The sequence below is a fragment of the Grampus griseus genome, assembly GCF_964374135.1.
Source record: "Grampus griseus genome assembly, chromosome: 16".
NCBI lineage: Eukaryota > Metazoa > Chordata > Mammalia > Artiodactyla > Delphinidae > Grampus > Grampus griseus.
In genome coordinates this window covers 24,325,171-24,337,948 of record NC_139010.1, presented here as the reverse complement: position 1 = coordinate 24,337,948, position 12,778 = coordinate 24,325,171, and the positions used below count along the sequence as shown (strand labels likewise).

Sequence of the window (12,778 nt, the reverse complement as noted above, 5' to 3'; positions counted from 1 at the left end):
GATGCACAGGCTTAGCGGCCATGGCTCACGGGCCCAGCCGCTCCGTGGCATGTGGGATCTTCCCGGACCGGGGCACGAACCCATGTCCCCTGCATCGGCAGGCAGACCCCCAAGCACTGCGCCACCAGGGAAGCCTCCATCTGCTGAATTTTGGAGTGTAAAGGAAAGTGCTAGGTTCCTTTCACATCGGCAGGCTGGCAAGACCTTTAGTTGAGGCTGGTAAACCTTTGCCACTTACTTGCAAGGCTTAGTTAAACATCTGTTGTTCAATCTGTGCATCTGGCATAAATGCTGCTTTAAGAGAAATGGTTCTGAATCCTGTCTACTCCCTCCTTGGTCCAGTGGCCACCCAATGAGCCCCTGGAGCCCAACTCTGTCCTCTCTCCATCCCTCCCATCCTGCCCCTCAGGTGTTGAGTTACAAGGTCCACTGACCTTCATCCCGGCCACAGCGATTCCAGGAGCCCCCTGGCAGAGAGAAGGAAAGGCATGGGGACTTTCTCACCCAGCGGGAAACAAAGAGGACGTGGCCAGCCTCCTCTCCCAGCCTCTTCTTGGAGAGATGTGAGATGTGGAGGCTTCTGCCTGCCCCCAGGCCCACAGGGAAGGGGGTGGCTGAGCTTGGCACATAGGGAATGGGTCCGAGGAAGAGGCTCCGCACAGCTCAGCTGGGCTCCCTGGGCTTCCCACCCACCTGCTCAGCCCCTAGGCCCTCCTGGGGGACTTAGAGGGCACTGTTTCAGGCAGCCCAGGGCTGGGCTAGACAGAGGCCTCCCTGGGTGGAATGCGGGGAGGGCTTCTTGGGATAGGAAAGGAGGAGGAGGGGATGGGGGAGAAAGGGAGAGCCATGGGGAAGGGGACAACAGTAGATGGCTGAGTTCACCAAGCTCCTGGACCCTGAGGGTGCCCATGGGACTCTCCTCAAGGGAGCTCTCTGGCCCTATGCACTGATGGACTGGGGAGCGGCTGGGAGTGAACCCCATTTCCTTATCAGCCCAAGACCACCAACTTTGAGGTAAATAGGCTGCCCAGTGCACCACTTAGTAAATTCCATGTGAAGGCGATTTTTAGGGGGTCCCGATTCCCACATGGGTCTCAGAACTGCAGCCAGAGCTGGGGGTACCTGAGAGGACTTTTTCTTTTCGGTACGCGGGCCTCTCACTGTTGTGGCCTCTCCCCTTGCAGAGCACAGGCTCCAGACATGCAGGCTCAGCGGCCATGGCTCATGGGCCTAGCTGCTCTGCGGCACGTGGGATCTTCCCGGACCGGGGCACGAACCCACGTCCCCTGCATCGGCAGGCGGACTCTCAACCACTGCGCCACCAGGGAAGCCCTTGAGAGGAATTTTATGACCCACAGTTGCCCACAAGGAGGCCTGGCCATGTCGGGAGGGCACTGCTGAGTGATGGCTCATGGGCCAAAAAGGAACACCCCTGCCTGGAAGACAGGCCAGGCAGCAAAGGGGAGAGGACAGGAAGAAATGTGCACCCCGTCTCCTGTCTTTACAGCAAGACAGGGTGTGGGAAGGGAAGAAGCTGGGAGAGAGGGCTGGGGCTGGGGGAGCTGCCTGAGGGTGGCGTACCTTTGTTCCGTGTTTGCCCGGCATCCCTGGCATGCCCCGTTCTCCCTGAAGGAAGAAAGAGAAACAGTGACAAGAGGACCAGACTCAGGGCCCAAGGTGTTGGCCCTGGAAGCGTGGCCTGCAAGGATGTCAGTGAGAGTGGTTGCTGTGGAAGCTTGGGATGACCGTCCAGTCCGTGAGGAGCTTGAGGTCCCCACCATTGCCGGCAGCCACGGTGGGCCACTCTTCTCAGCAAGGTGGACCTGCACAAGGACCCTAGTCGCAGACCACAGAGCAGGAAAGAGCCCCAGAGAGAGGCCCACCAGGAGGAGCCTGAGGCCAGGGAGGGGGAAAGCGGACTTGCACAAGGTTTCCTGCCTGACGGGGGCCTGGGCTAGGGCCGTGGGCCTCAGCCGCCCACTTGGCCACTTGCCTACTGCATACCTTCCCTCCCTCCCTGGCCTGCTGCCTCCTGCCCATTTTCACTCTGCACGTTTGCATGGGTGGTACTGCTGGCTGAGCCAGATGGGGCTCCGGCCTCTCCTCTTCCCTGGGGTCCTCTTCCTTCCAGGTTCCTTGGGTCTAACTCTTCCCGAGGACATGAGGGCTTTGGCCCCAGGTCGGGGAGGCTTTGGGTGGTGGGGGACTGTGGATGGAGGCAGGGCGTGGCCCGGAGCCCACCCACTTCTCTGCACTCCTGGCCCTGCCTGGCCAGAGGCACCAGTCACGCGGCTGCTTCTCCAGGATACCACGCTTGGGCTTTGCTCTACCATCTCGGCAGTGTCCTGCCCTCCTTGGAAGGACACACCAGGAGGAGATGGGGTTGGAGGTGACAGCCAGCGACAACTGGGGGCCGAGAGTAGGTGAGTCAAGACTTACCCGCTGTGTCAGAGGGGGAGGGGTGCAGGGGAGGAAGGAGGCCTTTGTCTCCACGAGTGGAACCCCAAAAGAAGTCCCAGTGTGAGCCCCAGCCAGGGCTCAGGGTGCTGCGCAGCGTGCGTGGTAGCAGCTCAGACCCTGTGGCCTGGGGGCCACGCTGCATACCCCACAGGCAGAGGGGGAACATGGCCCCACCTGGCCTCCATCTTTTCAGCTGACCTCGTCCCTTCCCTGACATCTTACAGGAAGCCCTGGTCCACCCCTCTCCTCGCAGAGGCTGGAGCTACTTCCAACCTTTCCCCTCCATGACTGGGCCTCCACGCTGGCATCCAGATAAGCGTCCCACACACAGACTGGACAGTACCACTCCTGTACTTTGACACTGCCACCGCCCGGCACTGACTGTGGCAAAGGGGCCAGGCTCCTGAGCATGGCATTCCACCCCAGCTCCCTCCTGGTCTCATCGCCTCACATCCTGACACCTACACTGCTTCTCTGAAAACATCACCCGTTTTCAGAATTCTCTGCCTTTCTGCTATTTCCTCTGCTCAAAACCCTATTCATCCTTGGGTGCTGGTCAAATGCCATCTCCTCTTGAAGCCTTTTGCTCTGCCCCACAGCCCAGTGCTGGTTCCTCAGTGCAGCGGGAACCACTGTGTGTATGTAACCTGTATACACAAATCATGTCTGCTAGGGAAGGCTTCACCTCCATCCTCTTTGGATCAAGTCTCTGAATTCTGTGAAAGGCCCAGAAACTTTAGCTCCAAATGCAGGAGCCCTCCCTCACCCGACCCCACCAGGACCCCTGAGCCACAGGCAGGGGTGGTAGAGCTGGACTCAGAAGTGACCACAGCAGACAAGCTGGTGCCCCAGGTCTGCCCCAGGCACTAAATTCTGGTAAATCCCTCTTGTGGGAAAAAGTGGAAAAAGGCACAGCCATTTACTGTGCCTATGATGTGTCTGGCGCTGAGTTAAGCCTTTACATCCTTCTTCTATTCAATCTCTAAGAAGCCCCTGTAATCAGTGAGGGAGTGGATGTTATTCCTGTTTCACAGGTCAGCAAACTGTGGCTCTGGAAGGCCAGGTATGATTGCCAATGTCACACAGAGCAGGGATTTGGACACAGGTCTTTTGTCTGGCAAGTGCAGGTACCAGCGACTGGTGTTCCGTCGCTTCCGTTAAACACCCTCTGCAGGCCCAAAGCAGGGCAAAGCCCTCTCTTCTGGATGGCCCTCCGGTCTGTGCCCCATAGGAGTGAAAAGTCAGTGCTCAGGCCAGGGCTGTGTCTTTAACCACAGGCCCTAGGGAAAAGAGCTGAGCCGGGGCCGGCCTGTGAGCACAGTTCTGCTCTACGGCCAGCAGAGGGCGCCACAGGACTTCATCAGAAATCTGGCGACAGAGGCTGTAGAGCGCCAGCCGAGGGCCCCATCACTCTTTCCTTTGGAGGACCCCTGCTCAAATTCCAAACAACCCAACTGGGTTGACTCAGCCCCGAGGACACCAGGCAGAGTTCCCTGGGGGTGGGGAGGTACAGGTGGGAGGTCAGCTTGACTATTCAAGGATCTCCGGTTTGCCCCATTTTCCCTCTTCCCATCTTTCCCTCAGCTTTCCCCCAATACATGTGCCCTCACCTTCCCACCCCCACCGAGGGAGCTGGGCGGAGGAGTCAGGAAAGGCTGTCTGTGGAACCCTGCATAAGTCACTTCCTCTCTCTGGGTCTGCAAAGAGGGATTGGACTAGACCCTTCCTACCCACCCCTGCTCCTGACAGGCCAAAGCCGAGGAGCTGACACTGGGTGTGTTGGCAGTTCCGGAAAAAGGCTCCTCGGGGGAGGGAATGTTAGCTCTGCGGCTCTACGAGGGGCTCAGTTGGTCTCCTTCTGCTCCGGAGGACAGCCTGGGATGCCTCAGTAGGGGAGGAGGCTGGGGTCTGCCCACGCTCTCCAGTCTCCACGTGAGCTGTGCAGAGCACAGCACCCTGGGAGTGAGGGTTTCCGGGCTAATCGGGGTTGTCTTCAGCCCATGATGGTTTGTATGTAAAGATGCAACTGCACACTCCGGGGAAATCTGGGCCCCTTGCAGCCTCTAAGGAGGCAAGCCTCCTCGTTAGGGTGGCTGACCTTTGCCCCTTCCCTCCCCTCTGGGTCAAGTCTCTTAATTCTCTAGGTGACCCAGGCTCCCTTGATCCCCATCCCGGGGCCTCCCTCACTTCCCACCCCTCTGCGGGGCAGGAAGCAGGGGTGGCCCCGGCTGACCCCACCCTGCGGGCTCATTCCACTCTCATCAGTCTCCTTCTCCAGGGCTTGTCTCCAGGGGCTTGCCCCAGCCTGACCTCTGAACCGGCGGCTGGGCTCATTCTGCACCAGAAAACATTGATTCTGGACGGTGGGAGAGGTGAGAGCGGGCTGAGAGTCACGATCAAGGACTCCAGGGTGGCTGAGGGCAGCGCATTCATTTGCAGGGGTGGTGGGGTGGGGGCGGGGAGCATTTCCGGGGCCATTGCTAAAGGGAGGACATTGACACACTGCGCACAGAGCTTTTCCTCATGGCATGGCTTTGCGAGAGCACATCTAGAGGCTCCTTCTTTCCCGTTTCACTTCGTAAAAGTTATTTTGTTTAAAAGGTTTAAGTTTGGAATTGTCCTAAATTTAGATCCACTAACTCACTAATGTCTTAGTTGGGGAGGGAGAACTCATAGTCTGCCAAAACGCGAGGGCCCCAATTTACCTCCTGTACCTCCTGTCCTCGCAGCAGGGAGCTCGGCCACCGGATCTGGGCCATCCAGCAGCTGGGAAAGCGGGCGCTCCAAGCATTACAAAGGGTCCTGCCCCAGATGCACGGAGCATGGGCAGTGGTCCCTGCTGTGGAACCTGGCCTGCGAGCCCCAGGCCAGCCCTGCCCTGCCTACCACCTGGGAGACTGGCTCTTTAACCTTGGTGCCAAGAACCAAGGACGCTGGCTGGCTGGCCTGGAAGGGGTGGATTCCAGTCTTTGTGGCCAAGAAAGTGCTGGGGTGAGCACAGGTGGCTGCCCTGAATGACCTTGAAGGCCATCCAAGCCCCCACTTTTATGATGCCACTGACTCCAGCTGCCCCTGTCCAGAGTTCGCACCAGCATCAATAGGTTCTCTATTCTGGTTCCGCTTCCAGGTGAGAGGACGCATCCTTTACCCAGATGACAGTATGGAAGCGAGCTCCTTGGAGCACAAACCGGTCATGCTCTGCTCTCTTAATTGGTGATTTACTGTTTGTTGAACAAGCGGGGCAGGGACTTGGCAAGAAGACATAGTCTCGAAAGAGGTGGGGGCTTCCAGGTCAGCTCCCCAGCTGAGCAAAGGTCAGGCCAGAGGAGCAGGGGGAGATACGTAGACCTCCCTAACGTGAGGCTCCCGCTGCGGCCCAGCTGCGGGTGAGGAGGGCCCTGGGCCCGAGCAGTTCCACACAGACTCTTTGTTCTCTGCAGGGAAGAAGTGTGGGGAGCGGAGGGCTGGGGGGAGGCCAGCAGGTGACTCAGGCCTTAAGCCTGGACCAGTGCCCTTTCCCAGGTTGGAAAAGCTGGGTGAGGAGGGCTAATGTCTTTCTCTCCCCTAAAGAGTTCCCAGAACTCCCTTCCGGGAGAAAGGCAGCGCGGCTCCCTCTTCTCTGCCCCAGCCAGCTCCAGACTGGAGAGGCCTGGGACCGCGGAAACGCCAGGTCCTCCGGTAATTAGGGCCGGCAGGAAGTGATCCGGGGAATTACCGGGGTCAGGCACCCCACCGAAGGCCAGGGCTTTGGAAGGGCGGCTGGCTTGTAATCTCGATTTGAGATCAGTTGATTTTGTAGTTAGTTCCAAAAAGAAAAGTCAGCTCTAATTAATCTGGGGACTTTGGAGGCAGGAGAAACAGGGCCCGGAGAGCACAGGCTGGGGGCTGGGGTCTGGCGGAGCAGGAGTCCCATCAGCCCCCGTGAGGCCTCAGATCTGGGGCCCGTGTCTCAGCTCCCTGATCTGCTTTAATTGAAATGGTCTGGATGCCCCCGCTGGGAATTCATGGCTTTGAAAGCAAGCGCTGTCCCCACTCCAGAAGGCTCCTGCGTCTACGGTTTCCATCTGCATGGAGTGCTCTGCTGCACGTGAGTGTGGCAGGGAGCCGGGGGTTGCCCAGGTCCTCTGGGAGCCTGGGGGTGCAGGGAGGTTTCAGGAGGTTTCTCCACTGGGGTGCAGGGCTGAGACAGCTGCCTTCTCCTGGCTTTACTGGAGGTCCTGGGACCATGCCAGCTCCCTGGGGAAGCATTCGGGTGGAATCAGTGCCAATGGGCAAAGCACTCCCCTTCCTCGGTTCTTTGACTAAAACACACCAAGCACCCCAAGTTCTCTGCCTTAGATGCTCCAGGTCCTGCTCATAGAGAGCCTGAATCCAGCCACAACCTTCTCACAAGAAGCCCAACTCCCTCTTTCTTTCCTTCTAGTAGAGGAAGTAGGGGTCTGGGAGGGGAGGTGTTTGGAAATCATGGGTCCCCCCAGATTCATAAGACCCAGGTAGTAAAGTCATTTAGAACAAGCCTTTGGGGCCAGACAGATCTGGCCTCACTGCTTTGTAGTTGTGGCCCTTTGGGGATTCACCTCTGTGAACCTTGGTTTGCTCATCTGTAAATTGGGGCTAAGAATAAAACCTCCCTCACAGGGCGGTTATAAGGGTCCAACGAGGTGAGGCAAGCCAAGTGCCCCATATAGCTTGGCACGAAGAGGCCCAGTAAGGTAGATATAATAATACTAGTTATCGTTCGACAGAAGCGTGTCCACCCATGTGATGCCTGGCTCTGACCAGCAGCTCAGGACGATCCTGCCCTTTTGCAGAAGGATTGAGGAGGGGTGAGAGGTGGGCGGGGTGGGTGTGCTTCTGCTCCTCACACCCTTGCTCCAGTGCCCTAGCCAGCCGGCCACAAGGCCCATCGGATCTCCTCCCCAGGACTCCCTGTTTCTGGGGTGCCCCGCAGCCTCCAGGGGGAGCACCCGCAGTTACAGCCTGAGTGAGCACGAGGCTCTCGCAACCTGCCTCCTCTGGTCTGAAGACGCACAGCCTGCAGCCTGCAGGAGAGCTCTGGTCCTTCATGCAACCACCAAGGCTTAACACCCAGACCACCACATGCGTCAAACTCACCCCCCCACTGCCAAGATGGGTGGACCAGCTCTGATCTGCTTAGATATAAGCTCTCACCAGGTTTTGTGATCCACACACAGTCTGACAATACTCGTAGCCTCTTGAAAGAGAGCCACGGTTGTAATGTTTTAAACACACTTTGCGTCTTGCAACATATTTAAAGTAGATTGGCGTCATAAATTTGGATCAAATAGGTACCACATGGGCACACAACAATGCTCACAGTGTCCAGGACGCGGGGCTGGGGCAGCACAGGGCCCGCGGGCGACCCCAGGCTGTGATCTCAAGTAGCTGGTGGAGACGCTGCCCTGATGGCCTGGCTGGCCTTTGAGAGGACGCCAGGCTGGGAACAGCTGCCAGGGTGGTGGTGGTGGTGGAGGATGGAACTAATCATCAGTAAACCTCACAGGAGGAGAAACGTCTTTGCTGAGAGTTAAATTCCACCCCTCACTGAAAGAAGGGCCCCGCATGTGTGTCAAGTTGCCGGGACAGAGCAATGGAAGCAGATGTGGAGGGTCCATCAGTTACCCTGAGGGTCCCCTCATGCCCTGAACACAAGTGGTGTCTTGGGGCCTCTGTCCCAGCTTGGTGTCCCCAACCACCAGTACGGAGTGGTGGGTGGGAGCAAACTCATTTTCTCAGCATCCGTGACCAAGCTGCCCTTCGTGTTGGTACCTCCAGGCCTCATTCCAGGCAGAGAGCAGAGGGGGAGGAGGAGAGAGAAAAAGAGATCTGACAGACGCCCCAGAAAAGAGCCTGGGGGCTAACCCTCCACATCCCAGAGAAACCACAGGGGAGGGTGGTCTGTGCACAGATGGCTTAGCCTGGGGTGAGACCCCCTGAGCAGACATTCACTTCTGCACCAGAGCAAGACGACTGCCTTCCGGGTTCGGACTCATGAGACCTAGCTTCCAATTCCAGCATGACTGTTCACCAGCTGTGCAACCTTGGGCAAAGTATTAACCTCTCTGAGCTTCTCATCTAGACAGTGGGGATAATGCGCTCAAACTACTGGGCCGTGGTGAGGATGAGTCAGAGAGGGAGTGAATGGACTTTGGCTAAACCAGAGATGTGAAGTATTGCTGCCCTTGTCCTCGGGCACCAGACTCTTCATCTCAGAATTCTGACAGGAAGCAAACTGCTGCCTGGGCATGGTGATCACTGGGGCTGGGGCAGTGGGCGGGCACTCATAGCCTCCTGAGTATTGCTTGACCTGGAGGAATGACCCCCAAGTCCTCGGGGGCAGACTCTTTGCTGCTGGCCATCGGTCTCCAGTGCACGCCCTCTGGCCTCTGTTGGACTAGGAGGCTGTGGCGTCGGGGATGACAGGACAAGGGTCCCAGCAGAGTGAGGGCCACCATAGAGACAAGGGCGCTGAGACTACCCAGTGCTCCAGGAGCACCTACTGAAAAGTCTCAAGGACAGGCTGGGAGAAGAGGAGGCAGCAGGAGCCTTCCAGAAACCCAGAGAGGCTAGCAGCCTCACAGCCCCTCCGGATTCCAGGAGAAGAGGCCGTTGTGGAAGGGCAGGGGGTGGTCCGGCAGAGAAAGAAAGAGTGGGGAGCATGAAGGAGAAGGGCCTTCTCAATTCCTCGAGAGCCCTAAGAGCACTGATGCTTCTGACAAGCCCTGGATGCCTGGCCTGGAGGGGCCTGATCATCAAGCCAGGGTGGGGTGGCGGGCTGCTCCTCTCTAGAGGGTATGGAGCCAACTCTGTTCTTAGGAAGCTGTAGCTTCCCTGAGCTGGAAGGGATTTTAGTCCAGCCTCCCATCTGACACAGAAGCTTCTCTTAACACATCCCAGACCCATAGTTATCCAGCCTCTCCTTGAATACCTCGGGTGACAGGGAGCTCCCTCCTTCTCAAGGTAGCCATCTATACTGCTCTACCCTTAGTCATGCACCCTTCCATGCTCGAGCCTTCTCTAGCAGCCCTGAGCCTTTTCTCCCCAGAGCAGGCTTCCCAGAGGTCAGAAGCTGCCCCTCCGTCAGCAGGACCACACTAGTTTTCTCTGCAAATTCAGTGCAGCCAGGGCTGAATGATTCCTCCCACAATCTGAGCCCAGAATTGCCAAAATCATGGAACCAGGCCCTCTATCATCATGACACCCCAGCCCCAAGCTGGCGCCTCTCCGTCCTCAGGGCAGCAGACCCCCAACCTCCTTTCCGGATGAATTAGACTTCCCATTGGCAGGGGAGTGCAGACGCCTGCCATAGTATGGATGCCAGCTGAGGGCATCCCCTTGATCCCGGGGGAAACTGCCGCCCTGAAGCTTCTTCACAGTTTGAAAGAGCTGGTCTGGCTGCTAATGGGAAAGCCGGCCCCGTGCTGCATCAGGAGAGGCAGTAAATGCTGTGAGTCTGCGTGAGTGGGTGGAGGCAACCTCGGGGGCTGTGATTTCCACTTCCTGACACGGTACAAACTTCGCAGTTTATGCAGAACTAATGAAAGATCTCTTGGGTCTTGCCATTTCACCCACCAAGCGCCCGTAAAACAATGCGGTGACAGCAGCCGCCTGATCACAGAGCTACATGGCGTGTGGAATGTGCTTCTCCAGAGTGATTCTTGCCTTTCCAGAATCCCTCCCCATCCTTGTCCTGCCTTTCCTTCCTGTCTCTTTTCTTCTCCAGGAAGGCGCCAGAGCCTCCCAGCTGGGGCCTGGAGGGCGGGATGGGCTCCTTATGGCAGGTGGCACCCTGTGAAAGACCCGGACCCGGACTTGAATTCCTGCTCTGCCACTTAGGACACTTTGGGCGTGCCTCATTTTCCTCATCTGTTACATAGGAGAAGAATAGTGTCAGCCTCCTAAGGTGGTCTTAGGATTAGATGTGATACAAGTCACGTTGAAGGACAGCCTGGTACACAGTAGGCATCTAGTAAGTGGTGCCTAGTATTAAAATGATTTTTATGTTATATAGTTACTGTAATGACCACCTCTGGGCCTCTGCTCAAATTGTTTTCTTGTCTAAAATGCCATTTCCCTTGAAATCTGCTGCTTGAAGGACCACAGTGGTGGATTAAAAATGGCCACAAAGGCTTTGCACCCTTGGACAAGAAAAAGCGGAGGCTGAGTCCCCCAGCCCCACTGACTTGCATGCTTTGGCTGTGTGGCTTGCTTTGGCCAATAGGACTTCGGAAAATGTGATGCAAGGGATGTTTCTGAAAAGCACTTGAGCGCTGGGACTCCCCTGTTTTGAAAGCTGACCTAGGCCTGCCATGCTATGAGGAAACCTCTCTGCCCTACCGGGGCTGAGAGGCCACGTGGAGGAGAACAGAGGTACCCAGCCCACAGCCAGGGCCAACCCCAGGCATGTGGATGAGGCCATCTTGCCCCCTCCCCACCCAGCCTTTCCGCCCAACATCCCATGTGACTGCATCGGTGAGCCCAGAGGAGATACAGAACTCCCACGTGGCCAAGCCACAGAATCCTGAGAAAGAATTGTTTTAAGACGTAAGTTTGAGACGGTTTGTTACACAGCAATAGATAACCGATACAATTACCCATTCACCAGGATTAAGCTCAGAGGCTGTCCCTTCTCAGAAGACTTCCCAAACTCCTCCCAACCTAGAATTAATCTCCCTGCACGCACACACACAGCCCCGCCCCGTATTGACACAGCACTTTGCAAGGGTAGCAGTTAGCACAGTCTGCCTTCACCAGGGTTATTTGTACAGGAATCCTGTCTCTCTGGCCTGTGAGCTGCCAGAGAGCAGGGTTGGGACCCTTTCATATTTCCCACCATGCTCAGAAGCTCTGCCTGGTTCCCACATACTAGGTCCTCAGGGGGGCCAGTGAGAACCTGGCCTGCCTCTGTGCAGACACAGCCACCCAGGCTGGCGGGGGACACACTCCTGGGTCTGAGGTCCAGCAGGGCCACTGACTTGCCCAAGGCCCCTCCCCTTCTGAGCCTCTTCCTCCCGCAGGTGGACACATGAACCCCTGTTCAGCCCCCCTCAAGGGTTTTGAGGCTCCTGCTGGTATGTGTGCAAAAGTGTGTGTGCACGACCAAGTCCGGACCCTGTGTGCACTGTGGTGAAGCCCCACTTGGGTTGTCACGGGGTGGGGGGGTGGGGTCCTCCGCTCCACTCCTTCTTACCTTCCGGCCGTGGTAGCCCTGGATCCCCGGGTCTCCCTGGGGGAACCAAGAGAAGGCCATTAGAGGGGTTTTCTTGCCACCCCCTTCATATTACCATCCCTCCTCCTTCCAAATCCTCTGACCTCCACCTCCAGCCATCCCTGGAACAATAACAGGGACTGTTCTACTCTTCAGAATGAGTCCTTGCCTTGCAGAGGCAGAGGGAGGTGAGAAAGGTCAACTTGGCAGGGGCCCAGGACACCTGAGGATCAGTTATTGTTCTACCACGGACCCTCTGTGGCACCTGGACAAGTCACTTTTCCCCAGGGCTCTAGCTTCTGCATTTGTGAAACGGTTGGCTGCGATCAGTGCTTTGCTACTTCTCATCCCTAGAGCCGCAGGGACTCCAGCTTCAAAGGGAGATTCTGTTTGACATCGTGGGCTTCCAGATAAGGTTTCCAAAGAAACCGGATGACCCTGAAGGTCCTTTCCAGTTCTGGCCCCTTATGAAATGCTGTTTTATTGGGATGTTGTGACAGCGTCCTGGGCATCACTTTTCCAACTAGACCATGACCTCCTTGGAGGGCAGGGCCGCATCTTCCATACCAGCCGTAGCACTTGCTTGGCCTGAGCCCACAAAAATGCAATCCTTGTGGGACCCAATCAATTTCCGAGTGGCGTTTTTGGAAATAAGCCACTCGTGACCGTTCTCTCAGCCGAGATCCCCCTCAGCTCCCGTCAGTGCCGCCTCCCCCTCCCTCCTGCAGGGAACTCTCCCGCCCGTTTGACGCATCACCCAGAGGGCCCTCACCTTCGGTCCAGGAGGCCCAGGTAAGCCCTGCGGAAGCAAGAAAAAAGGTGAGTGGATTCCTCTGGCAAACGGTGGGGGCTCGTCATGTTTCCACTGGAGGCTGTAATGGGTTCTGGACGTGTTGAAGAACAGATCCAGAGGGTCCTGGAAGGGTATCTGAAACCTGCTGAGGGCACGTGGGGACAACAGGCTCATGTCCCTCTCTGGAGCCACATGGGCGCCGTGGGCATCTCCGCTGTGCTCGCCCACTGGAAAGTAGGTCAGTGGCATCATGTGAGATTGGCAGTGTGGTTTGGTCCAGATTCCCACCCATCCAC

At 57.2% G+C, this 12,778-nt stretch overlaps 1 protein-coding gene across 1 annotated transcript in view; it reads right to left on the bottom strand.

The window, feature by feature from the left end:
- The window catches only part of COL13A1 (collagen type XIII alpha 1 chain), a gene marked incomplete at its 5' end in the record, with an annotated part of 143,787 nt that overhangs the window by 37,490 nt on the left and 93,519 nt on the right, over positions 1-12,778 (bottom strand). The window contains 4 exons of the mRNA XM_082673817.1: positions 435-467; positions 1,582-1,626; positions 11,672-11,707; positions 12,462-12,488. Coding sequence (XP_082529943.1) covers positions 435-467; positions 1,582-1,626; positions 11,672-11,707; positions 12,462-12,488 — 141 coding nt within the window. The remainder of the gene's footprint in view (positions 1-434; positions 468-1,581; positions 1,627-11,671; positions 11,708-12,461; positions 12,489-12,778) is intronic.